Here is a 26500-nt window from a genome sequence, read left to right as displayed (position 1 = left end):
GGGCACCTTCACTTCAAAGCAGCCCCAGACTTTGCTTTTTAAGCGTAAATGGGGCTCTGAAATGCATCAAATATTCACTGGCACTTTGGGTCCTGCCTCTGCTTTCCCTGGGATTTGAGAAATGCTATTTTTACCACTCGCCTTCCAAATTTGCACTGTATTTTAAGTAGCCTTGTGAGAACGTCTCGCTCGAGCCCTGCAGAGCCGTGTCAAGCTCATCCGCGCACGAGTCGCCGCTCCGGCGGCTGGAGGAGCTTTAACGCGAAGGCTGAGAGCGCTGGCAGCCGCCCTCCCTCCCGAAATATCCGTGGGGATGTTCCAGCCCCCCCTCCCGCTAACCCCAACCCGCTCTCCACAGGGCTCGGTGGATTGTCCCAACCTGGAGTTCGAATACGGCGACGCTGATGGCCACGGCGCCGAGTTAGCAGGTGAAGCGGCGTTCGGGTGCTGCGGCGTTGTTAATACGTGTTCTCTGGGGGGAGAAAAAAAAAAAAAAATAAATAATCCCTCGGGGAGTCTGGCGAGCGGGATGGGGGATGGCTATCGAGTGGTATCATCCTCGCGGTAATAGAGCAAGAGGGATTTATTAATAGAGAGCCACCCGCTCCCCGGGGGTGAGCAAAAGGGAGGCGTGGGGGCACAGGGATTACCCCGCGCTCCGAATTATCTGGGGCACGATGACAGGCGCGCAGGGGGTGGGAGGATGGGTGGCATGCCCGGCGGCACGGCCCGGGCTGGAAAGTGTCACCCTTTATTGTGGGTGTCACAATCAGTCGGAGTCCTCGCCCCGTATCTTCCTGCCGTGCAGCCGCTCCGGGGTCCCGAGCATATCTCCACCAGCAAAGCGGTTATTTTTAGCTCTGTGTGCCTCAGCTGCACGAGCCGGCCTGCCTAAAGCACATTTTCTCTGCAAAGGATCCTTCCTCCTCCCTTGCAGGACCGCTTCAGTTCCCCGTGGTGCTGCTCAGCACTGCAGGATTATAGGAATTCTATAGGAATGGGTAGGAATTACATAGGAACATCGTGTCCCTCCAAATCCAGCCCCTATTTGCAGCTCCCAAAACGTCCAAGCCTCTGGGCGCGAGATCAGTGCGGGTGTTGCTCGGATGCTGCTGCGGTTCCTCCCTATTCAAACTGCCTTAAGTGGGGCAGAAAATTACCACCCCTCCAAAATCCCTGTGAAATTACAAATGCAGCTTGAGCACTGTCGCAGAGGGCAGGAGCGTGGGAACAGCCCAGCCTGGACATGGGGATGAAAACGATGAATTTGGTAGCACTGGGTGGCTCCAAGATGCCCCTTGGAGCTGCAGAAGAGCTCTGGGATGAGTTTAGGTCTCTGCCCCCACGTCTCCTTGGGTGCGGAGGGGTGCTTCAGAGTCCCACAAGGAATTTGGCCGTGAGGAGGAGGGTGAAACACCGCCGGGTCCCTGCTGACCCCTTTCTCCATCAGAGCTGTACAGCTACACCGAGGAGCCCGAGCTCAGCACCAACAGGAGATGCTTCGAGGAGGATTTTCACGCTCAAGGTACCAGCTCTGGGCTCAGGGCAGCCCCCCGCCCCCAGGCAAGAGTGGGACCCCCGGGGAGGCACCCGGCTGGTTGTTGTCCCCCCTTTCCAGTGCAGGGCAAGAGGTGGCTGGAGCTGGACGGGGCTCAGCAGAAGGCCTACGTCATGCGCCTGCTGGATGGGCTGGAGATGGTCAACAGGGACAAGCGGCTCAAAGTAGCGCGGGCCATCCTCTACCTGGCACAGGGTAAGGCCCACGTCCCCCGTGTCTGGCTTCGGCGTAGGGGATTGGGAGAAGACTCCTTGAGAAGCCTTCTCTTGGGGTTGTGCCAGGTTGGTGCGGTGAAGCTCCTTCCCGGGATGGTCCTGTGTGCTCCAGGGGTCCAAAGGCAGCTCCCCCCTAACCAGTGCCTCCCTCCGGGCCTTTCCAGGTGTCTTTGGAGACTGTGATAATGAAGACGACGTCCTGCACTGGTCTCGGCACAACAGCTTTCTTCTGTACCAGCTGGGAACCTTCACCGCCTTCCTGGAGCTCCTCAACATGGAGATTGAGTGAGAGGACCCACACTGCCCTTGCCCTCCTCACCCTCCTTGTCCTCTTCTTCATCTTAGTCTTTTTCTTTACCCTCTTCGCCCTCCTCTTCATCTTCTTTCTCCCCATCCTCCTCACCCTCTTCTTCTTTCACCCTCCTCTTCCATCCTCCTTGCTGTCGTCTTCTTCACCTTCTTTCTCCCCATCCTCCTCGCCCTCCTCTTCCATCCTCCTCACCCTCCTCCTCTTCATCTTTTTTCTCCCCATCCTCCTCACCCTTCTCTTCTTCTTTCACCCTCCTCTTCCATCCTCCTCTTCTTCATCTTCTTTCTCCCCATCCTCCTCACCCTCCTCTCCCATCCTCCTCACCCTCTTCTTGTCTTCTTTCTCCCCATCCTCCTCACCCTCTTCTTCTTCATCTTCTTTTTCCCCATCCTCCTCACCCTCCTCTCCCATCCTCCTCACCCTCTTCTTGTCTTCTTTCTCCCCATCCTCCTCACCCTCTTCGTCTTCTTTCTTCCCATCCTCCTCACTCTCCTCTCCCATCCTCCTCACCCTCCTTCATCTTCTTTCTCCCCATCTTTCTCGCCCTCTTCTTTCTCCTTCCTCCTCCTCCTCACTGAGGACCAGGGAGGTGCCGCAGCCACGACACGTTCCCCCCCAGCATGGTGCCTCCACCGCTGCAGACGTAGGCTGGGGGTCGGGGCGAGGAGCAGCCTGTGCCCGGTGTCTGGCACTGAGCTCGTCCCCTTCCCCACAGCAACAGCCAGGCCTGCAGCAGCGCCCTGAGGAAGCCGGCCATCTCGCTGGCCGACAGCACGGAGCTCAGGTACCCCCCCTCTCAGCCTCCCACGTGGGGTGGACGCTGTGGGACAGCCCCTGGGGACGAAGTGGCCTCTGGTTGGCACCGTCACCAACCTGCTGTGCTGTCCCGGCAGGGTACTGCTCAGTGTCATGTACCTGATGGTGGAGAACATCCGTGTGGAGCTGGAGACGGATCCCCCCGAGTGGAAAACCTGCCAGGAGACCTTCAGGATGGAGCTGAGTGAGCCACAGAGTTCATTGTGCCCTAACGAGACCAGCAGGGAGACCTCAGGAATGGGGGAATCTGCTCTGAACCTGCTCCTGGTCCCTCTCTCCACCAGGTTTCCCTGTGCACACTGAAGAGCCGTTTGCCCTTCTGCTCTTCACGATGGTGACCAAGTTCTGCAGTGGCCACGCACCACACTTCCCCATGAAGAAGGTCCTGCTCCTGCTCTGGAAGGTGCTTCTGGTGGGTGCAAACCCTTCCTTTTTCCAGACACTCGTCATTTTGGGAATAGTGCTGATGCAGCCTGGGTGTTCCCCACTATTCAATCCAACCATAATGCCATTATTTAGGATAGCACAAGAGGTTGAGAGAAGGCAACCAGTTTCTTTGGGGATGAGGGTGGGCTGAGCCATGCAGAGGATGTGGGGTGGGAGAGAAGTCTGGAGAACGAACCAGTGACGTGGTTTCTTCATCCTCAACTCTTCAGTTTGATGGCCTCAAACTGCTGCTCCCCTGGAAGCCCAGAAGAACCCGTGTGGTCCAGGTGGGGTGTCTGCTCCCCGCTTTCTCACCTCTCTCGTTGGTCTCTAGTTCACGCTGGGTGGATTTGAAGCCCTGCAGGCGATGAAGGTGAGGAAGAGGGAGGAGCTGGGGCTGCCGCCCTTGCCGGAGGACAGCATCCAGGTGATGCGCAGCATGCGCGCCGCTTCGCCTCCCACCTACTCCATCGAGCTCATGGAGCAGCAGCAGCAGCCGAAGCGCGGTCACCGCAGCCGGCGGGTAAGAGCTGGCTCATCCTCCCGGCGCACGGCCCAGGGTGCTTTTCCAACGGGGACCACCATCTGTTCAAGGAGCCGGCCTGTGCTCAGGAGCGCTTTTCCCATTCCCCCCAAGCGTTTCAGCATTTTTCAGTATCACAGGATGGTTTGGGCTGGGACGGACCTTAAAGATCATCTAGTCCCAACCCTCCTGCCCCGGGCAGGGCCCCCTTCCCCCAGCCCAGGGGGCTCCCAGCCCCGTCCAACCTGGCCTTGAACCCTTCCAGGGAGGGGGCAGCCACAGCTGCTCTGGGCACCCTGGGCCAGCGCCTCACCCCCCGCACAGGGAACAATTTCTGCCTTACATCTCATCTAAATCTGCCCTCTGCCAGTTTAAACCCGTCACCCCTCATCCCATCCCCACCCCCTGACCCAGAGTCCCCCCCACCTCTCCTGTCCCCCCTTTAAGCCCTGGGAGGCCGCTCGAAGGGCTCCCCGGAGCCTTCTCTTCTCCAGGCTGAACCCCCCCAACTCTCTCAGCCCGGCCTCCCAGGGGAGCTGCTCCAGCCCCCCCAGCATCTCCGTGGCCTCCTCTGGCCCCGCTCGAGCAGCTCCGTGTCCTTCTGCTGTTGGGGGCCCCCGAGCTGGCCCCAGCACTGCAGGGGGGTCTCCCCAGAGTGGAGCAGAGGGGGAGAATCCCCCCCCTGGCCCTGCTGCCCCCCCTGCTCTGGCTGCAGCCCAGGGCACGGGTGGGTTCTGGGCTGCGAGCGCACGGGGCTGGCTCGTGTCCAGTTTTCCATCTACCAGTTTCAGTTGCAGGAGACAGCCCTGCAATGCACTTGATCCAGAGCAAGCAAGAGGACATCCTGACCATATGGCAAAGGGCTGATAAGCACTGAGGAGCAAACTACTCACAGCAAGCTCATCTTATTTTAGCTCCACTCTTGGAGTTGCTGTGTTATGGTCCAAGGATGAAAACGCCTCTTTTGCTAGGGGAGAACTGTCAGATGGTAGCTCAAAAAGTTAAGATGGAAAATCATAGAATCACAGGGTGGTTTGGGTTGGGAGGGACCTTAAAGCCCCCCCAGTGCCACCCGCTGCCCCGGGCAGAGCCCCCTTCCCCCAGCCCAGGGGGCTCCCAGCCCCGTCCAACCTGGCCTTGAACCCTTCCAGGGAGGGGGCAGCCACAGCTGCTCTGGGCACCCTGGGCCAGCGCCTCACCCCCCGCACAGGGAAGGATTTGTGCCTTATATCCGATCTAAATCTCCCCTCTTTCAGTTTAAAACCGTCCCCACTCGTCCCATCCCCACCCCCTGACCCAGAGTCCCTCCCCACCTCCCCTGTCCCCCCTTTAAGCCCTGGGAGGCCGCTCGAAGGGCTCCCCGGAGCCTTCTCCTCTCCAGGCTGAACCCCCCCAACTCTCTCAGCCCGGCCTCCCAGGGGAGCTGCTCCAGCCCCCCCAGCATCTCCGTGGCCTCCTCTGGCCCTGCTCGAGCAGCTCCGTGTCCTTCTGCTGTTGGGGGCCCCCGAGCTGGCCCCAGCACTGCAGGGGGGTCTCCCCAGAGCGGAGCAGAGGGGGAGAATCCCCTCCCTGGCCCTGCTGCCCCCCCTGCTCTGGCTGCAGCCCAGGGCACGGGTGGGTTCTGGGCTGCGAGCACACGGGGCTGCCTCACGGGCAGTTTTCCCCCCTCCAGCCCCCCCAGCCCCTCTCTTTGGGGCTGCTCTCCAGCCACCCCTCGAGGGCCCAGCCTGGGTTTGTGCTGGGGATCGCCCCGCCCCGACCCCCGGGCAGGACCTTGCCCTTGGCCTTGTTGAACCCCATGAGGTTTGCCCGGGCCCCCCTCTCCAGCCTGCCCAGGTCCAAAATGGGGTCACATCTCCTAGAGCAGCAATGTTAGAGGTACAGAGGGGGCTGTTCCTTGTCCAGACTCTGTTGGTAATAGCTAGGAAGAAAATCCTCACCTGAGGAACATCTGGGCGCTTGATCTTTCCAGGATGGAGAGGTCTGGTGCCAGTGGTAAGGAAGGAAATTAAATCACCAGAGTGACTTGAATTTCTATTTCCTCTTCTGCTGCAGCCCCTGATGAAACAAGACAGTTTGGATATGTACAATGAGAGAGACCCCTTCAAGAATGATGAAGCAGGAGTTGACGAAGAGGAGAACGATGACGTGGACAGTGGGATTGAGGGGGAACTGGACCTGATAGAGAGGGACGCCGTTATCCCCGTGATGCCTGCTCAGCGCCCACCTATTGAAAGGGTGTCATTCCCCAAAGGGCTCCCCTGGGCCCCCAAAGTCAGGTAAAACCATTTGGTGTCATTGTTGTCCTCCTCAGTCCTACCTGTACGGGAGTTCATTGCAGGCTGAACATCAGTCCATGGCAAGTTTGTTGGCCTCTGGCAAGTTGAAATGAAGTGACTCAGCTTCTTTTTTTTTGTCTCAGTTTGTCCTTTCTGGACTGGGTTTAGCTGATCCCTTCCCCAGGCTTTACAAACCAGGTATGGCCAAGCTTGGCCAGTAAGTGGCAATCCCATTTTGGACATCCCAGCTTGTACTGGGAAGGAGGCTTGCACTGGAGTGCTGTGGGAGCAGGGTTAGCTTTCCCAACCAGCATCAATGGATCTCGGTAGGGCAGGGTCTTAGACTAATCGTCTTGGGAACTGATTAATGAGATTGCCTCTTGCTTTTCGAGTGGGACTCTTGTGTTCCCAGATGAAGTCTTCTTGAATGGCCTTGCTCTAAAGTAAGAAGTTGGAGAAAAACATCTGAGGATAAAGAAGTTGGTGCCTTCCCTTCCTAACACCAGTTCTGCTACACATGGTAGAGGGGAAGGATTAGGAAAAGAGGGTGAAATCCTCTGTCCCCTTCCCTTTAATCCATGCGAGTTTTTTTGCTGTTGATCTGAAGCCTGGATTTAATCCAGTAACTTTAAATCACAGGAGCAAATACATCTTTTTGACGTGGGAGCAGCAACAGGGTTAAGTGTGTCTACGCAGAGCACTCCTCGCAGGGACACGGCAAGAAACAGTTTCCCACATGGGCATCTGCACACGCGGTGCCGTGGTACTCCACGTAACTTAATGCTCTCAGCTTCAAAAATCAAATGATCGGTGTTTTTCTTGGCTGGTGCCTGGAGATCCAGCTGGGTTTCTTTTTGCCTGTGAGAGCGCTGGCTCACAGTTCATGTCCTACTTGTAGTGCTGAGAGCCTGACCAGTTCTCATGAAAGATGCCCAAGGTGGACAAGATGTCATCTTGCTCTCTGAGCAGCATGTGCTCTGCCAGACTGCAGAGACAACATTTGTTTGCTCAGAGAGAGCAGATGCTACTTGAAGATGCATGTGTTAGGAGCACAGAAGGTGGATAAAAGGGTGCTGGTTGTAAAGAACTCCTCTCCATTTATTTGCACACTCCCATGGGGTTGCACAGCAAATACAAATGGTTTTGGTTCGTGTTGCTCCCAACTAGTCAGAGCAATGGTGGCTCTAGTCTGCTGCTTTTAAGACCTCTAGAGATCAATCCTAGAAAGCTCAAAAGTCCTTGCCGGTCCCAGGCTGCTGTCCTTTCTGAGCAATGTAGGCTGTGATCTGTCTATGTCTATTTTCCAACCTTCTTGTTTCTGTTTCTCTGTTCATCAGACAGAAAGACATTGAGCATTTCCTAGAAGCAAGCAGGAACAAATTCATCGGCTTCACACTGGGACAGTGAGTGTTATGTGTGTAGGTCCAACAAAGTCTGTCTCAACACCCATCAGTGCAATTGAACTGGTGGAAGGTGTCCGCAGAGCTTAGTTTTCTCAACTCAACCAGCCTAAGGCATGCTTGGGACGATGCAGCACAGCACTGGATTTCGCTGGGGCTGCAGCAGTGCACTAGGCATTATACAAACATGTTCTTGGAGATGCTGGTCTCCAAGGCAGCTGTCTGTTAAAAATCAGACCTAGCCCAGAATAAGTGACCCCTGGCCCAAGCCAGAGGCTGGTTTGATGTGGGAGGGAGTTGGGACACTCTGGTATCCACAGCAAATTACCCAGTTTCTGAATAACTCAAGCAGAGTTATCCTGGCACGGGGCCAGCAGGGTGTATTCGGTTTTAGGTGCAGTGCTGGGCTCAAGCTAGCTCCATGCAGAGACCTGATTTCACCCCAATTCTTCATCCCGATGTCACCCTTCTTTTGTGCAGACTTTGCTGGGGAGGAGGTGGGAGGGCAGGCAGCTCACGCCGACACCCCTCCCCATTTCTGACCCATCTGGGATGCATTCAGTAGATTACAGTCCCCCTATTTTACCATGTATGACACAGAAGTATTAAACCCAGATCCCAGCCTCATACTTACCTTCTTTCATCCCCCCCAGAGACACTGAAACCCTGATAGGGCTACCACGGCCCATCCATGAAAGTGTGAAAACACTGAAGCAGGTAAGATGGTGACACCTTGCGCGGCACTTGGATGAAGCAGCCCAGAAAGCCTTGCTGAGCGGCAGTCAGCTTGTCTAACCTCATCTCTTGCTATTTTTGCTCCCTGGCACTCAGCAGATGCTCTGAGGTAGAATCAGACCCGTGGGGATCTCGTGGAAGTGGGGAAGTCTTTGGTCAAGATCACCAGGGTCGTAGGGGGATTGCAGGGCATCAAGTCTCATACACATAAACTTTGTGATGCGGCACTTATCATGAGCTTTAAGTTCCTCTGATATATGCTGTCAGCCCACAGTAAATATTTCACGTGAGTTTAGTCTTCTGCTCCTCTTCAGCTGATGTACAGCAATGTCTTTGGTCTGAGCTCTTGCTCCCTCTGCCTTGGCAAGTCAATCCGACGAATCCAGTCAAGGTCTGAACCGCTTGGATGCCCACCACATGTGGTGCGGGATGCTCACGTCTAACCTCTGGCTGAAACACAGTTACTAGAGGGAGTAAGAGGGTCCCCTCTTGTTAGCTGTCACAGGGAAAGCTTCTGGACCTTCTTGCAGGAATTGGGGCAAAAAATGGAAAACTGAGTCCTCACTGCAATTCCAAGTAGATTGTCCAGCACTTGGACTTTCCCTTTAGCCGAGGTGTAACCTTGCTGCATCCTGGCGAGCATTTGCTGTGCTTTGAAGGTGACAGACTTCCAGAGTTGGGTTTAGACAAACATGCCCAGACCTGTGTTGTTCCCAGAGGGGTGCATGGCCAGCCTTGGCTCTTGCAGTGCTTCACACCGAGTGAGACACCTCCAGGGGCCAGCTGACCTTATGAAAGACCTGGATTGCTTTTTGGAGGCGATTGTCCCTCTCCATTTACTTACAGAGAGATTCTAGGAGTAGGTGGAGGTAATCAAAGGCATGGTGTGTGAGGAGCTTCAGGGACAGAGAGGTGTCCCACAGCAAGAGGAGTTCTCCATGCATCGGCTGTGACCTATACACCTAACTCAGATATTACTGAAATCAGCAACTGCTGTCATCTCTTACTGTGTTTCATCCGTCAGTTGTGATACTGCTCCACCTCTCTCTGTATTTTGCCAGCACAAGTACGTTTCCATCTCAGACGTCCAGATCAAGAATGAGGAGGAGCTGGAGAAGTGCCCCATGTCTCTGGTAAGAAGTTGCGGCACCCCATCACTAGACAGAGGTGTGGAAGATTTCCAAGGTATCATTTAAATCCATACATCCTTCATCATCCTTAGGACACACCTTGGATGTTGTTTTTTCTAGCAATCCCTGTCTTGATCAAATGTAGCAGTGGAGAAAGGCCTGGAGATTCCTGCAGTCAGCATGCAGCTATGTCCATCATTAAGTCCTCAGGCTGGGTTTAATGGAGGTGACTGACATATCTCAAGCGTGTGGACTGGAAATACTTATTTTTCCCTTGTTTCTAATGTTTCTCGGTGATAGGGGGAAGAGGAAGTTCAAGAAACCCCTTGTGAGATCTTGTATCGTGCAATGTTGTATAATCTCCCCCAGTATATGGTAAGCCTGTGTTTCTTAAAAGAGGAACTTTTGAGTGGGGAATGGTGCCAGTGTGTGAGCTGCAGAGCTCAGCATGGAGCTGCTGGGGTGTGTTCAGGACCTGAACAGAGAGAATTTGGTGGGAATCCAGAGCAGAGTTGGGTGGAGGGTACATTCCAAGAGGAGGGATTCAGAGGATCAAGGGCTATAGATACCCAGAGACATGGTCAGATGGTTGGAGACGGGTCAGCTGTTGGAAAATAGGATGTGTGTGGAGGACTGGGAACAAGGAACAAAGTCCTCCACATTGGTGGGAGCTCAGAACTGGCGCCTGCCATCCGAACAGCAAAGGGAACCAATTGGGGATGGTCCCGTGTCATCTCTCGAGCTGTAGTATGTACCAGCAAGTTGTTGCACAGTGATGCAGACACCTTCACTTCTGACCTCAAAAAGCAACCTGTGGACTTCGCTGGTCCCTTGAGCCCTTGCCCTTCTTGCTGAGATTAACTTTCCATTATGATATTGCGCTGATGGCCGAGTGTGATGACTTGTGGGGCGAGGAACAAAACTAAACCATCGTTGTTCTTTACGTGGCTCAGCAAACAAGGCGGTAACACCTTCAGGTCTCTGCCAACCGGGCTGTGCTCTCAACAGCTATTCAAACTGTGGAGAGTCTATAAGTTATGACCTTCCTTACAGGGACATCCCTTGCAGCCTTCCCGTGGCCCCAGGAAATTCCCAGAGGAATATGTGTCCTGAAATTCAGCTACGTTGCCAGGTTGGATGAGGCTTTGAGAAACCTGATCCTAGGGGAAGGTGTCTCTGCCCATGGCAGGGGGCTTGGAACTAGATGGTCTTTAAGGGCCCTTCCAACCCAAACCGCTCTGATTCTGTGATTCCAAGATGCTAATTGGGTCACATGCACTCTGTCCGTCGGGAGAGACCAGATTTAAATGCATCAAGCTCCAGGTGTCCCCTGCATTATTTTATCAGATGCTCATGATGCCTTAAGTTAAGGCTAAACCAGAGCTGCTGTGCTCCCCACACTTGCCCTGTCTGTCCAGGGTATAAAAGGAGAGGTTGAGCCTTGGCATAGTCAGTCCATCACAGTGAGAGGAGCTTGGGCTGGTGAAACCCTATAGAGCTGGCTTGAGGTTGTCCAGTTTCAGCAAGTGAAGGAGAAGGAAGGAATGTCCCTTCCTGGGAGCATCCCTCCATGCCTGCCCTCTTCTGCAGATAGCTTTGCTGAAGATCCTCCTTGCTGCAGCGCCCACCTCCAAAGCCAAGACTGACTCCATCAACATCCTGGCAGACGTGTTGCCTGAAGAGATGCCGTAAGTTCCTGACAAAGTGGCCGCAGCTATCCCAGCTTTGCCAAGAAGTCTTGGACCGAGAGGGAGAGTTGGAGTTTGCCAGTAGATTCAGGGATCTCCAGATTTTGGGATGTCTCTGGATAGGTGCAAGCTACTGTTGCCACCAAAGCAGAGGGGTGAAAGCTGTTTTTTCAGGAGCGTAACAATTCGAGCGCGGTCGGCAGCCGCTCTGCTCTGTTAGCAAAGTGGCACAAATAATAAAATCATGTTAATTGACATAAATCAAAAATATGTGAGCATATGCAGGTGTCCTTCATACCGCTCCCCCAGGATTGTTGGCAGAGGGCAATCAGCACTTTTTTCCTTTTTTTAATGCACTTTATTGTCACCAGGAAGGAGAGGATGGAAATGGGAGTCCCAGGGGGAAGCAAAGGTCCCTGTTTCTGTAGAGCCTGTCCAGATGAATATGAACTCAACAGTCCCTTAGTCCTCCTTGCTCCTGTATCCACTGTGCTGTTGCCTTCTCTTCCTCCAACCCAGCATCACCGTTCTTCAGAGCATGAAACTGGGGATTGACGTGAACAGACACAAAGAGATCATCGTGAAGAGCATCTCGGCTTTGCTGCTGCTGCTCCTCAAGCACTTCAAGCTGAACCACATCTACCAGGTGAGCGTAGAGAGGGGCTCAGCCACCACCGAGCTGGTCTTAAAGCCAGTGTGTCCTGATAAGACCCTCTCCTAAAAGACCTCTCCAGGAATGGTTCCCATGAGGAGCTGCAGATTACTTTTCCACAGTGGGGAACCCTAGCCCCGGGCCAGGATTTGTATAGCGTTACTCAGGCAGGGATAACCTGCCTGCAATATATCTCTGACTGTGTTTTGACAGGCTTGTTTCCACTCACATGGAAGGAATTCTCAGACTTCTGGAGAAATTCACACTGTGGCAGATCAAGTTAAAATTTAGGAGATATCACGAGCACAAGCCTCCCCAGCAGAAAGGGGAAGTAGATGGGGGTTAGACAAGACCCTCTTTTGCTTTGTCTCATCTCCAGTGACCAGAAATAGTGCTGGGTAGGACCTCACGAGGTCAACTAATCTGGTCCTCTGTCCCTCGGCAGGATCAAGTTCTTGGGGCTCCAGTTTCAACAGAGCCTGGAGGTCTGGGTCCTAGATGCAATCCGATTTTTGCTTCATCTGCATGGCACCAATCGAACTGGACTTGCATGAGGGCTTTCTTTAGTTAAAAAAAGACCGAGGACTGATATGAGCTGTGACCGGGGCCCAGTTCTCTGCCCATTCTGCAAGTTAAACAATTAGTGTTTTCTAATTTTTTTTTCTTTCGAGGTTTCAGCATGCTATAAATCCATCTGCATTATGAAGCCCACTGATATTTATCTGAGGATAAATAGAAATCCGCATATTGGGTTGGATAAAATGAAACAAAACCCCGTATTTTTACAATCCTCCATTTGTTCTGGGTCCCCCCACATCTCTTCGCTAATTTTTCTTGCTTCACTCCCAAAACGGTTCCTCTCATTTCTTTCTCCATGGCAGGAGGACCCTTGCAGTCAGTTGCTAAATCTGGAGAAAGCTGTGGGGTGTTCTCCCCCTGATTCTGCTTTTGTGTCTGATTTTGGGTGAGCCATCATAATCTCTTTTGGTGGCAAAGCTGGTCTCAGAGAGCACCCCAAAAACCACTGCAGGGGCTGAGATGATGTTTCCAGGAAGCAGTGGAGGGTAACAGAGAGCGTGGCTGCTCCGGGCTCAGCTGGGGGTCACCCTGTGCTCACCGGCTGCCACGTCGGACCCGCACGCCCACACAGATCATGTCTTTTTTTATCTCGGTTCTGTCGAGATTTGGCATTTCTTATGCCAACAGAGAAACGCCATCCAATTATTGCAGTTCTCCAAGTTAGCATTATCTTTGGTCTGATCCCATGTAACATACTAGTTGCTGGCAGCTGCATTTCAAAGCAGTGAGAGCATCCTGGAGCCCGGCTAGCGGGGACTGCCGATTACTCACTCGCAAATAACGGCAGCGGTGTGTCATCGGTGGCGTACCGAGTGTCAACAGCTTGTACCAGGCTGAGATGAGATGTCTAGGAACCAACTGTTTCTTTGGTCTCGAGTTTGGGATGTTGACTGCAGGTTAGTGAGAGGCATGGGTAGGACGGGATGGGATATTGCTGCTGTTTGTGTCTGTCTCTAGAAGACAGTAGAGATTTGCTGTACTATGCAGCCGTACATACCCAGACCATTTAATATTCAGAGAGGGAGAGAAATTAAAAGCATGTGTGAAATTAAGGGTACTTTTTTCAATTGAAATTTGAAAGGGGACCGGTGTTAGCGTGTGACAGCAATAGGGATTAATGTATTTTCTCATGTAATAGTTACATCTCCTCCTTCCCTCTTCACCATATACTGTTTTGCCACAGATTTTTATCTTGAAAAGCTACCCTGCGGTTGTTAAATGCAGCTATTCCTAAACTACTGCCATCATGTTTGTCCACTCCGTGGCAAATAAAGTTTCCCAGCTGGTGGGAGTTGCTGTGTATGATGCAAGCCTTATACAGCAGACTTGGAATGGAGTTCCATTCCCAGATGATGCTCCCGGTTGTTCCAGCTAACATTGACTCATTTCGCTTCTCTTCCTCAGTTTGAGTACGTGTCTCAACATTTGGTGTTTGCCAACTGCATCCCGCTGATCCTGAAGTTCTTCAACCAAAACATCATGTCTTATATCACTGCCAAAAACAGGTACAGCCACTTCTGGGGAAGAGAGAGGTGATGGGGCAGGGAGGCTTTGTGCATGAGGAACCCCAACACATGAATATGTGGTGGGACCGAGTGACCTCTGGTCCCTAGCACGGCTTTGGGGAAGTATGTTCTTCACGACAGGAATACGCTGGAGGGGACCAAATCCCTTCTACTTAATGAGGAGGACCGGATGAGGAGTTTCCAATTGCTCATTGGATTACTAGTGACATAAACCCATCTCCCTGGCTGGTAGTAGGTTTGTTTTCATCTTTGCATAGACTTCTGGAAAGCAATCCAGTGCCACTGGGTGTCTGTGGGCCACAGCTTCAAAAAGGCTAGATGGGGTAGTCTTTAAGTCTTTTCTACTTTTTACAGCTATGATTCAGCTTTCCTGAGTCCTTCCGGTTTTGCATAGTTGTCAGTGCCTTTTCCTTCTGATTCGAGAAGGACACTAGCCCTGTTTTGAGTCTGTATGGGGACTGGCTGGACTATCACAAGTCGGCATAAGAACTGAAAGAGCACAACTTTTTCACAGCTCAGTAGGACTGGGTAGGATTTCCCCGTTTGGAGGGGAGCACCACAGGGGATGTTGCCATTGGAACGGTGAGAAGACCCTTTTTGTTGCTTTTTGATGCTCTTTTTGTTGCTCTTGAGCCACGCGTGTAGCTGCTCTGTCTCCTGCACAGTATGGTTGTCTATGTGTGAGAAGGCACGTATGGAAAAATAGAAAGTAATATATTAATGCTTTTACTGATGAACGTTTCCACTTTTGGTCCAGTACTTTAAAGTCACATAAGTGAGGAGGAAGTGTAGCCCAGGAGCACGTAGCTCCCTCCTCTGCTCTCTGATGGAGGTTTCACGGGGAGGATATCTTCCTGTGAAATGAGGTGGGGTTTGCAGCTGGGTGCTCTGGTCCAGGGAGGTTTAGCTGTTCTGCCCAGAGTACCAGTTTGTCAGATAACAATGACCAACGTCAGGCACTGCCGTGCAAAAAGGATCACGGGATTTTGTCATGTTCAGATGTATGGACCTGAATCCAGTGATGCTGTAACGAGAAATACCAGAAGTGACACCAGTACAATGACAACTCACAGCAAATGAGCCTGGGGGCTCCCAGTCCCGAGCTGGCTCCCTCTGAGCTCCTCTGATTGTATTTACACAGCGCTTCCAGTTCTAGGGTTATGACGGGTAGGAGGCAGCGAGGAGCATCTGTCCTTGTGGTCAGAGAAGCCCTTCATGGGCCAAACACTTTAAAGAAAGCCTGTTTTAGGGGATCTCCCAACCTTGGGTCTCATCCCGGATTGCCTCTGGCTCAGTGATCATCACAAGCCAGTTTGTTGATCAGCTGCTGAATTCAAAGACAAAAAATAGCAAACAAGAGGGAACACAAGAACTGAAGCTGTATGACAGTGCACACTTTTAGATTGGTGCACGTCTCAGGGCACAGATAGCATCAGAGTGTGTGTGTATGTATGCAGACGATAGATGGATGGATGAATGGATGAATGGATGGATGGATGGATGAATGGATGGATGGATGAATGGATGGATGGATGGATGGATGGGTGGATGGATGGATGGATGGATGGCACAGATAGCATCAGAGTGTGTGTGTATGTATGCAGACATTAGGTAGATAGATAGATAGATAGATAGATGGATGGCACAGATAGCATCAGAGTGTGTGTATGTATACAGACATTAGATAGATAGACAGACAGACAGATAGAGAGACACACACTTTTTTTATTATTATTATTATTGGCTACTTTAACAAAGGCAATAGGCCTGGAGGGCTTTGAAAGACCTACTGCCCTCATTGTGAATTTTCTTGCTAGTAATCAGATGTCTCCATTTTAACCTAAGATCTGTTTTGTTGGTTTTTTCCTTTTTTTAAAACATGCATATGAATAACTAATCTGTCGTGTCTTAATGGATCCAAATCCTTCGAGTCCTTATTAATGCACTCAGGATGCACTTCGGAGCCAAGAGGAATCGACGTGCTCCATTAAGCTGAGACGCGAGGCTGGGAGCCCGTTCGGCTGCCGGCTGTGCAGTCGGAAGCGCGGGAGGGAGGCACCGGCTGCGGGCGGGCTCACGGGCCCGACGCGGCTCGCTGGAGACGGGATCACCACCCATCCAAACTGTTTGCCGCGTAAGGCAGCGATGCCACTGCCATTCAAACCCCGGGCACGGGGAAGGAAGATGTAACAGACTGCTGGGCATAATCCCATAGATCATCTTAAAAAGTTACTTTCACATTTACCTGGTTCTTAGCGAGTCCCTTCTTTCCTGCCTTCCACAGCATCTCTGTCCTGGATTATCCGCACTGTACAGTCTATGACTTGCCCGAGCTCACTGCAGAAAGCCTGGTAAGCAGCACAGAAAAGATCCTTGTAACCTGTATCACTGTATGTGAGAGGGTGAGGAAGGATTTTTGTTTTCTTTTTCTGTCGCACCCCCAACCTTTCCAAAATCAGACCTTTTTTTTGCCCACCAGACTTGAAAATCCATCCCATCTATCAGCTATGGGAAGGTGGGGAGGAGGCACCCCGTAAAAATAGTTGGTGTTGTGCACCCTGTAAAAATAGTTGGGTTTAGTTTTCCCTTTCGCTTCTCCAAACAAGAGAGCCTGGTTTTAAAAAGGATTTGCCCAGAAGCCATTGCCTCCCGTGTTTAAATTGCTCTGAGCACTTGTGCTTCATAAGACGCCAGTAGATTAAGGAATGAACCAAATTCCCTATGGAGAGGAACCTAAATATCATGGAGACCAGCCAGCATGATGGGCTGTGTGAATATATGGATTACAGATGAGACATGAATGCTGGCAGGTTCATAACTGCAATAATTCAAATGCAGAGTAGGTTGGACTCACGCAGGGCACAGAGTAGGGACAAGCTTTGGGGTTAACGGGGAGGGGGATCAGAGGGAAGGGAGCCCCTAAATGATGCAGGAATCATTGAGAAGGAGCCTGACCAAAACCAGACCAGGCAGGGATGATCTCATGTTGCCTGGCTGCTAAAATCTCAAGCCCATGTTGTTTTCCTTAGCTGTGTAAAGGTTAAAATCATTAAAATAAAGGTTTTTCCCTAGTTTCTACGAGCAAAAGTTGCTCATGAACCCCTCCAAGCCTGCGGTCAGCTGGGGCAGCCAAACTGGTTTTATTGGCTCTGTAGCCACGGCATTTCTGATGTGCACAGTGATGCAAATTCTTGCCCAGATCAAATTTATATAAAAACATGCTGTGGAGCATGAGCGGGTGGGTGTGGGATCATCCCGCATGGCCAGCGTGCTGGCTCGGTCCTCCACCGCTGTCCCACGTGCCTTTCCACCAGCGCTTTTCTCTTCCTTGTGGGTGCCTGTTCGGGGTGACAGCTCCTGGCCATCACCTCCCTCTTATCAACGGGGTCAGTCCTCTCTTTTCTGCTGGTCCATGGGCTACTTGCTGAAGGTCAGGGGTGCCCGTCCAGCCCTGCTGGGCTCCCACCAACTGTATCCCGGCCCGATGGGGACATCTAGTGACACGTTGCTGAGCGCTCCGATGGCTCACGCTAATCCTTGGGCTCAGGCTAAACTTTGTGGCTGTAGGAGGAGATTGAATTTATTGAGGGGAAATATTCCCAGTTACCCTTTCCCAGTAGGGCCTGGTCCCCAGTTTGGGAGCTGTTGCATTAAATGACAGTGCTGCATTGCTTTCCTCCAGCAGACACGGGTGTTAGCCTCGCAGGAGACTAATTTAATCAGAAAATATGCAGAAACTAACTTGAATTTTACCATGTGTGTTTGTCTTTGAGAGGATTCCCATGAATGTAAGGATTTAGTAGACATTAAACAAGCGCTGGTACTTGAGGCATACACTTGAGCACATATTTATGTTTCTTCTGCCAACATTTTATGTGTTGTTTTAGCTTTTTTTTTTTTTTTAAATGCTCTGATGCACCGATTTTAACATCATACCGTAACACCTTTCTTAGCAGATATAACAGATGATTATGCTTTCAGCGGGTTGAACAGGATTGTGTGTGTTCGGTTTAGTTCCATGGAAAACCAGAAAGAATTCAGCAGTGCTGTCTCCACATGGTGTAAAGCGGGAGTGGCTGCAGTCCCGGCGAGGTAGCGGGGGCTTCACCCACCCTGTTGTGGGCCAGGCTCTTGGTTTCCTTGCCGGTCCCCATCTCCTGTCACGGGGCTGTCGCTCCCCTCCAGCTCCCCATGTTTGGGGAGGGGGCTGCAGGGGACCCCGCTGCACCGTGCCATGGTGCCACGGGGAGGGTAACAGGAGGGAGGGCTAAAAGGGGGATTAAAGTTTGTGCAGCCTGTTCCCTCCTTCTGTAAATCAAATGGAAAGATTCTCACTTACTTGAAGCTACAGAGACGACATCGAATTGGTGACAAAAATAAATCCAGCTGCCTATCAAATGGGTTATTAGCTTATTCTGCTGGAGTCTTTTTGGAAAAGCTACTTGGTGCAGAGGGAGTGGATTAGGACTGGGCACCGCTGCGGAACTGCAGGAGCACTGCTCCTGAGCTGGTACCCCCAGAGCTGCCGGCAGCATCTGGGGGGGGCATCTCGGTGACATCCCATCTCTGCACTCTGCTGTGCCAGCTCTGCTGTGGGTGCAGGAGCCGCCGGCACAGGCAGAGCCTCTACTGGCAGAAAAGTGCATTTGCTCTGAGTGGCTTTTACCAAGTCCCAGAAGTAAGTAAGTCAGAAGCACTTTCTTGTTCGCCTCTAAAAATTATATATACACTAGCATTTTACCAGCTTACTGAAATGATAGGTTCAGTGCTTGCTTTTAAGAGCAAAGGTATTATGCAAGTGGGATTTTCTTGGGTAAATCTAGTTTCGAAGCTGGATTAGCCACTGACAGAAGGGGTTCCCTGGGGTCATCTCCAAACTCCTCCTGAGGATGCCCAGAACCTGGATCGTGCACCAGGCTGCAGCTTTTGCCATGAGTTGTTAAGGCTGTAGCTCACTGTGAGTGGCTTATAAATTAAGAAGCACTTGTTCCTGCTCTCATCCCCAAGTAGGTTATTTGTGGGACATGTCTGCTGTGCTCAGTGCTGTTCAAACATAAAGCAAGTTGCTGTAGTGGTGGAATTACTGCTCAAATATACCACGGGCAATATTCATGCAAGCTGGAGCTGGGGGTCCTTACATTTAGCTAATATTTAAAATAATACATCAGCTGCATTTAAGCTGGAGGGGATCTTTGCTACAGAAAAATCTTGTCCTCCTGATACAAATGCCGCTGTTTGCCATCCTGCGTTGTTATGCAATTTCCTTTTATTTGTCTGTAATGTGTCCTCTAAGCATGTAGTAATTTATGAATTAATTTATATAATTAACAAAAACTGTTCTCTAAGCGGTGGTGATCGCTAGGCTGTAATTTGCTCTCTGACTGTAAACAACGAATACAAATCTAGCACAATATATATTTCCCATGGTGGAATAATATGATTTAGCTTAGCTCTTCCTCTAAAGCTAAATGCAAATTAAAACACTGATTACATCTGAGTCTTTCAGAATGGTTTTCCCCAGAATCTGCTGGCTTGTCAGCAGCGTGATGATAACCCAAGTGAGGAGGTAGCATTGGAAATAAGACTTGTGCAGACAGTAAAAATAGACTTTCTGCACAAGGATATCTCCATGGCGGTGCTGTTGCAAGCTGCCGGTAGGGTTATGCTTTTCCTTCTCTGCTGTGCAGGAAGCTGGAGACAACAACCAGTTCTGCTGGAGAAATTTATTCTCCTGCATTAACTTGCTGAGGATCCTCAACAAGCTGACCAAGTGGAAGCACTCGAGGACAATGGTAAGGTGATGTCCCGTCCCTCCGAGAGCTGCTGTGGGCTGCCAGCGCCTCGAGTGTGTCCCTGACTCTGCCCTGTGGGCTTCAGCCCTGCAGAGAGTTTCTTCTGGCAGTGCTGGAGCTTCTGCTGCTTCATAATCAGCCCATTTTTGTTTCACAGATTGAGCCTTAAATGCAGAAATACTTTTTTCTTCTGTAAATAATACTTATTTCTATGACCCTCAAGCCCCATGCAGCAAGTGTTGGTTACGTTGGACGCTCCTGTTCTACCTGCTTGGGGTTTGTACCATCGTGGCCCAGGCATTAGTGCCCAGAGCTGCGCAGACGGTGCTTGTGCGGCTTCCTTGAACACGTTGCATTAATTTCTGTTGATTCCTTGGCAGATGCTGGTAGTCTTTAAGTCAGCCCCAATACTGAAACGAGCTCTGAAGGTGAAGCAGGCCATGATGCAGCTGTATGTCCTCAAACTGTTGAAAATCCAGACCAAATATCTGGGGCGTCAGTGGAGAAAAAGCAACATGAAAACCATGTCTGCCATTTACCAGAAGGTGCGGCACCGCATGAACGATGACTGGGCTTACGGCAACGGTGAGTGGTGCCGGGGAAGCAGCCTCGCTGCGGGCGGAGTTGAAATCGGCTCGCAGGGGGTTTGATGTGGTTTGGCCTATGACCTGTTAGGATCCCGTAAACTTGTTTGGGTCAGTACGGGGGATTTTCTCAGCTTTAAGGCACCGTTCAGCACCACCACCAAGAAACACATTGATTGCATGAGGAAAGGGGGGAATAATCGGAGCAAGGTGGGACGTGGCCAGCTCGGGTCTCCAAGAGGAGAGCTTCCAGCAAGCCCAGGCCTGCACTTCTGCATTCCCAAATCACTTTTGCCGTCAAGCCACTAAATTGCCCTGGTATCCGCACCAAACGTGTGTGCTTAGGATGGCCACAGAGTGAAACTCTGACTGATGGCTCTGCAGCTCACACCTAAGAAACAACAGCGGTTACATCCCGGCCGTGCAGATACTCTGGACCCTTAAGCTGAAGCACAGACTAGATGTGCCAGTATCTTTAAACAGCTCTTATGTAGTCTAAATCCATATTTTCTGAGGGATGTTATGAAGTTTCTGATGTTCCTCACGTATTAATCCATGGGGTGCATCAGACCACATGCTTTTATTCCCTTGTAAGTGCACCCAGATGCTGCAACAACTGACCCAAGCTTAGGACGAGAAAGTATTAAAATATCTTTTTGCCTCAGTAACACGGTCCTAAATTTTTGTTCTGCGTGTATCTTCTTTTTCATGAGGATGAAGTAGAAAAATTGGAGAGCGCTCCCGTTTCAAAAGAAAACAGGGCAAGAAGTAAAAGCCTAACGTCTTAACTTTTTTACAAGAGAGAGAAGTATTATACTGATGTTAGAGTGTTCAACTTCAACTGCAAAAGACATAATCTATTTTTTGAAGACTTGTATGCTTCCCATAGTCATGATACCACTATGACATTAATTCAGAAGAATGCAAAACTAGACTCGATATTTTTAATTTCACTTTAAGGCTAAACCAAAGAGCAGGAAGGCTGGGGAAGACTGGGGACTTCCTTCCTTTTACAGGGATTTCTCTCTTGTCGCTGTCTTTCCCAGCATGCTGACTGTTCCCTATGGGATTGTATATGGCAGCAGGGCTTCTTTGTGGGATACAGCTGTGGGATGCTGCCTGCCTTGGGTGACTCAAATAGCTCGAGCACTACATGCTCCAAAACAGCAGGAGACCACGGAGGTCACCTGCCCTGGAGCAAGGGTTTGTCATAACAACTGAATTTGCAGATAGTAAGAATGCGATTTTAAGACAGATGCAAAGGATAAATTGTTGTGTGTCCCCCGCTTCCCCCCAAAGAGTTAATCAGCAGCATAATGCAACGCGGGATTGCACAATTCACTGCTTCGAAGGGGCTGCCTCTTGACCTGGACAGTTTGCCAGGGAAGCACTTGGCTTTCAGAGACACGATCTGGAAGGGCTTTTCCTGGAGAGTTTATTTTTATCTTTGGGTATCTGGGTTGATCCTCAGCTCGGACCTTTCCCTTCCTTGAGCACTGCTGAGCTTTGCCAATGAATTTACTGAACCTTTATGGAGCAAATGGCTATTGCATACAGATTTAGAGCTCAACTTTCAAAATATTTCGTCTTTTTCCATGTTACATGTTTACATAATATTGCATTTTTAAAATATCGTTGTTATTACAGCCAGCTATTAGATTTTCAACATCATTCATAGCTAAATTTGTCCACATTTTAAAAATCTTTATTTTTGGTAGCTCATAATAAGCTTGTCAGGTTTTAGCTATATGCATTTAATCCTGATCTCTGCTTCAGACATGTGCGATTTTCAGAAGTGGTGGGGCCTTTCTGAAAAAAAGCAGCAGCTTGATAATTCTGGAGAGTCCTTAAAGCACATTGAAGAGCAGAAATAATGGCATTTCTATAGGAAGCTGTCTGACTCTGCTTAATTTACAACTGATTTTAACACATTTCATTTAAATACCTGAAATTAAAATGCATACATAATGGGAATTGATTAGGAATAATAATTAGGAATAACCGAGTGGCTAATACTCTGGTCAATTCAGGCATGTGGTTGCTGTAAAATCTTCATTGTTTCTTTTGCTCAAATCTTATCAGAGTTATTTTTTCCACCGCACTTCGGTCTTGTTCCTTCTTCAACGTAGATATCGATGCCAGACCATGGGATTTCCAGGCTGAGGAATGCACCCTGAGAGCCAACATCGAAGCCTTCAACAGCCGGAGGTACGACAAACCTCAAGACTCGGAGTTTGCGCCGGTGGACAACTGCCTGCAGAGCGTGCTGGGACAGCGGCTGGAGCTCCCCGAGGACTTCCACTACTCCTACGAGCTCTGGCTGGAGCGAGAGGTGTTTTCCCAGCCCATTCGCTGGGAGGAGCTGCTGCACTACCAGTGAGAGCAACACCTTCACCTACCCCTCCCCGTCCTCCCTCAATAAGGACTCAAGGTGCTACAGGCTGAGGAAAGGAAGATTATTTTGGACCTCAGTGTTCTTAAGCACAGCTGGAAAAAAAATTAATCTTTCCAAAGAGACCAAGCCTCTTTTTGTCTACCCAGCCACCCCTGAGTATGCAGCTGCCATCTTTTTGGAGGTCATCCCTTTCCTGTGACTTCTCAGAGACCGCACAGTATCAACGGACCTGCACAGAGGCCACGGACCAGGCTGCGGTGTCACGCTTGTGGCAGTGTCAAGAGTGAGTTTATCTGGTCTTTTACTGCAGATTGACACCAGATTATGAGAGCTCAGAGCCCAGGCCTGTCTCTTAGCTTGGTTCACGGATGTAAGTTTGTAAGAATATCTCAACTGTGAAGGGTTTTCATCTCTCCTGAATGCCCCACGTGCCTCGTTTGCTTTCATTTATTCGGTTATGGTGGTCTGATAATGTGCTTCAAACACCCTACAGCCATGAACAAGCTGAAAATAAGAAATGTGTGGCACTGGTTGACTTGGCCAAAGGAGATGACATTACCTCTTGTCCCTGGGCTGGCGTTGCTGCTGCTGGGATTGTACAACCTGACTTACAGAGGTTTGCTTCCACAACTGACAATTTTTCCATTGTTCACCGGGGAGAGTAATCCGTTACCTTTTCCACTGCTCCCCTTTCCTCCACCGCTCCGTTCACTTACCATTTGTATTAAAATGATGGGTAAGCTGTGCAGTGTTTATAGCTGTAGAGGAGGCTGATTGCCTCATTTCTCTCCACCTGGTTGCTTCTGAAGGAGAATTACTGCTATGTTGGTTTTCCAGATAGCTTTCTTCATTGCTCTTTAGCCCTTCTAACCCTGGAGGAGGCAGTAAATGCCACATTAAATAACCTAATTTTTACACAGGTTTTTGGTTATTTGAGGGAATGTTTGTGCCAAGTCTTAACGCGGGGAGGAAAAGTGCTTTGGTTAACACTTTGTTGCCATCATATAAAGAAAAGAGCAGACCCTGCAGTCCATAACTTTCAGAATGAATAGCATATTGAGCTGTAAGCATTCTCTAAGGTCCTTGCAAACGCTACGCTTGGGTAAAGCTGCGTTGCAGGAGCCTGGCAGCTGCAGGCAGGCTGGAAACCCTTGTGGGCTGACCCATGGAGGAGCTGCAGCCCTTGGTACCGTGGAGGGTGACAGTCCCCTCTCCTCGGCTTCACAGCACTTTCCTCAGTGTTAGGACAGAGCCTGCAAGCTATAATCTCTCTCTATAAAATTTTATCAGTCCAGCACAGGGAATCCTGGGTCTAACCTCCCCCCCCAGCCATGAAACCAGGAGTTTGGCTTTTCTCGAAGAAGCATGTGTTAATATAGTGCAGGCAAGCACTTAGGCCGTGCTATTATTGATGTATCAAGCACACAAGTGGTAAAACCACAAGTATTTGTTATGACAGGATTTGTGCTTATTGCTGTGGAATTAAATTGAGAATGTTTCCTCAGTGGGGTTTGCAAAAGGCGTTTTTCATAGAAATAGCATTAGTAAACCCACTCACCTTTTAAAATATGCTTTTGTTCAAAATAAACCAGAGCAACTTTTAAAGCACATACATTTACTTAAGCTTTTTTCTTCCTGCGCCTTCGTTTTAATGTTTATTTTGCTGCTTTTTTTTTGTTTATAAAGGACAAAACCATCCCTCACAACCAACCCATAAACTCAGCTCTCACCTCTGCCCATATTCATTCTCTCTGCTGAGGAGAGTCCTTCTGTCTGACATACTTTGCATGTTCTATTCCGATGTATCTACAGAACTCTAAAAAAAGAAAGGCATAATTAGGAGCTGTAGATGTCTTCACAGTGTTTGTGCTTGTTAAAAAGTGAAGTTATTTAAAAATAAAGTCTCTCCAAGTAGTAAGACATGAAAAACAGACATACAGGCTATAATGGAAGCACGGTGCTGTCTCTGGGGATCCCAGAACTAGGAGAGCTCTGTGGCTCCAGACAATTCATTTCAGCATCTGTACTTTAGCTCCCTTTCTAAAATATGGCACCCGATGTTCCCTAGAGCCTACTGGCAGGAAATAAAAATTAAATACACACAAATAAATTAACAAACCCCAGTTAAATATGGCAGACATCTGAAGGGTCTGTTCAAATTTAAGTAGGCGAAACGCAGTATAAATACTACTATTTTCAGTATGTGCTAGGATCCAGAGCCCAGGACTAGCTGAATTTCAGGATTTTCTCTCTGATATTTTGCCTCTCATTTTCCTACTAAATGTGCCATTTCCCCCTCAGGCCAGGCTCCTGGGAATTTAGCTGTACCTCTGTGTGGTACCGTGTACCCTGACGCAAGGGGCACCTCTCCAGTGCTGTTGGTTCCTTTTTTCCTTCCTTTACCTGGTGACCCCACACTGAAAGAGCCTGGAGTGTTTTTTTCTGGTTAACCATATTACACCCCTTGCTTTATGATTCCTCTGGTATTCTCTGTTTTAGAGTGATTTAGAAAATCTATTTTCCCAACATCTAAGTGAGAATGTAAAGGAAGTACTATCAATGTATCCAAATCTTTTTGGTGTTAATAAACTAGAGTCATGAAGGTAAGTGTTTCTTCAAGGGCAAAAAGGAATTAATGAATTATTAAAGAATCAGAAACTTAGAAAAGCCTGTGGTATTTGGCTCAAAACTTTTCCCCCCCCCGCCACGTGCCTCTTTCCCACAATGTGTAAGTCAGAAAAAAAAATAACCACTACATAGACAGTGTGTATTTTTCTACATTTTGTATTTAAATTGTGCTTCATGTAAGATTTCCACAGCTTACTGTCTTTTATTTTTACTAATACTGCCTTCTATTTTTACTGAGATAGAGAATTGAAATACAAAGTCTTACCTGAATGTCTGTGTGGTAGAGGATGGTATAAACTGTTATTTTTGAATATTATTTATTTCCACCACCACCACCCCAAGTTATGCTTCCTAGAGATATGCCTCTATACAAAACCTGAACCTCTGTGTAAAAAAGGTAACTAGGGAAGGGTACACCTTTTAACTTAAATATTTGTGTTTTGTCCCACATTTGTCACGAAGACTGTACTTTTGATACGATGTGCCATGTTTAGCAAGGGTTTCTTCTGGAAAGCTGGAAACCGTGGGTTTCAGTTCATGCTGATAAAAACTGCTGGTCTCACTACGGACTGCCCCGTGCTCTGCAGAGCAGTGGTGGGGCTGAAATGCCAGTTCAGCAGCCACAGAGGGAACCTCTATTTTAATAAGTTTATTCTGCTTACAAACAGATGCAGGTAATTCAAGTGATGTACTACTACAAAGACTTTCCCTCGAGGTGTCCGAGCAGTATATTAACTGCAGCCCCTCTAGAAAACTCCCTTACCTGAACTTCAGACAGTCCCAGATGCTGCTTCTCAAGTAGTACTAGAGAGGCCTTCATCCTCCTGTTGCATTTCTCAAACTGCAAGCAGGCAGCAGTTTAAAATTTCTTTGCTTCATGGTGAGGATTTTCTTCTTAAAAAAAATAAATCTAAAAACAGTTAGGGGACAGTAATTATGGAATAATCATTTTGATGTATGGCAAGAAAGTTTCAGAACAAAGTTTCAGATGGTTTCTGTGCAGCTGAAGGAACATCTGTTATCTTACCCCAGACATGACTGTTGATTCCAGGAATACTCGAGTATTCTCAGTTTCTGTTGTAATTAGCATATGCAGAGCTTTTTTTTTTTTTTTTTTTTCTTTCAGCCTACAAGTGGTTGCTGAAAGTTTTGCTGTTGGTAAGTCATTTTCTTCAGTACTTCAGTACAGATTGTTCTATTTTTAACCTTGTTTTCTAGGGATATAAGGCATATGCAATTACACTATTAGTTTCTCAGTCCTCTA

At 49.5% G+C, this 26500-nt stretch overlaps 1 protein-coding gene and 1 long non-coding RNA gene across 2 annotated transcripts; one reads left to right on the top strand and one right to left on the bottom strand.

Moving 5' to 3' along the window:
• The first annotated feature begins 16 nt into the window (after nt 1-16).
• Nucleotides 17-24262, top strand: STRIP2 (striatin interacting protein 2). Its single transcript, XM_032986775.2, has 20 exons — nt 17-428; nt 1451-1525; nt 1619-1753; nt 1938-2058; nt 2799-2867; nt 2977-3083; nt 3184-3311; nt 3660-3848; nt 5904-6127; nt 7465-7530; nt 8181-8244; nt 9324-9395; nt 9693-9767; nt 10983-11080; nt 11600-11726; nt 13716-13816; nt 16122-16188; nt 19525-19629; nt 20010-20214; nt 22343-24262. The coding sequence occupies exons 1-20, from the start codon at nt 314-316 to the stop codon at nt 22591-22593; spliced, it is 2394 nt and encodes a 797-aa protein (XP_032842666.1). The 5' UTR covers nt 17-313; the 3' UTR covers nt 22594-24262.
• Nucleotides 7450-26500, bottom strand: LOC122153386. Its single transcript, XR_006165285.1, has 3 exons — nt 26000-26500; nt 16083-16185; nt 7450-7486 (listed from the first exon to the last, which is right to left on the bottom strand). It is a non-coding gene; the product is annotated as an uncharacterized LOC122153386 (long non-coding RNA).

This window comes from Tyto alba, unplaced genomic scaffold (genome assembly GCF_018691265.1).
Source record: "Tyto alba isolate M040663 unplaced genomic scaffold, T.alba_DEE_v4.0 Super-Scaffold_2, whole genome shotgun sequence".
NCBI classification, from domain to species: Eukaryota; Metazoa; Chordata; class Aves; order Strigiformes; family Tytonidae; genus Tyto; species Tyto alba.
This window is presented reverse-complemented; position numbering and strand designations above follow the sequence as displayed.

Coding starts and splice junctions, on each gene's coding strand:
- STRIP2 (XM_032986775.2), top strand. CDS start 314: ATGTTCCAGCCCCCCCTCCCGCTAACCCCAACCCGCTCTCCACAGGGC. Junction 3,312..3,659: donor TGCTCTGGAAGGTGCTTCTG/GTGGGTGCAAAC, acceptor GTTGGTCTCTAG/TTCACGCTGGGTGGATTTGA. Junction 3,849..5,903: donor GCGGTCACCGCAGCCGGCGG/GTAAGAGCTGGC, acceptor CTTCTGCTGCAG/CCCCTGATGAAACAAGACAG.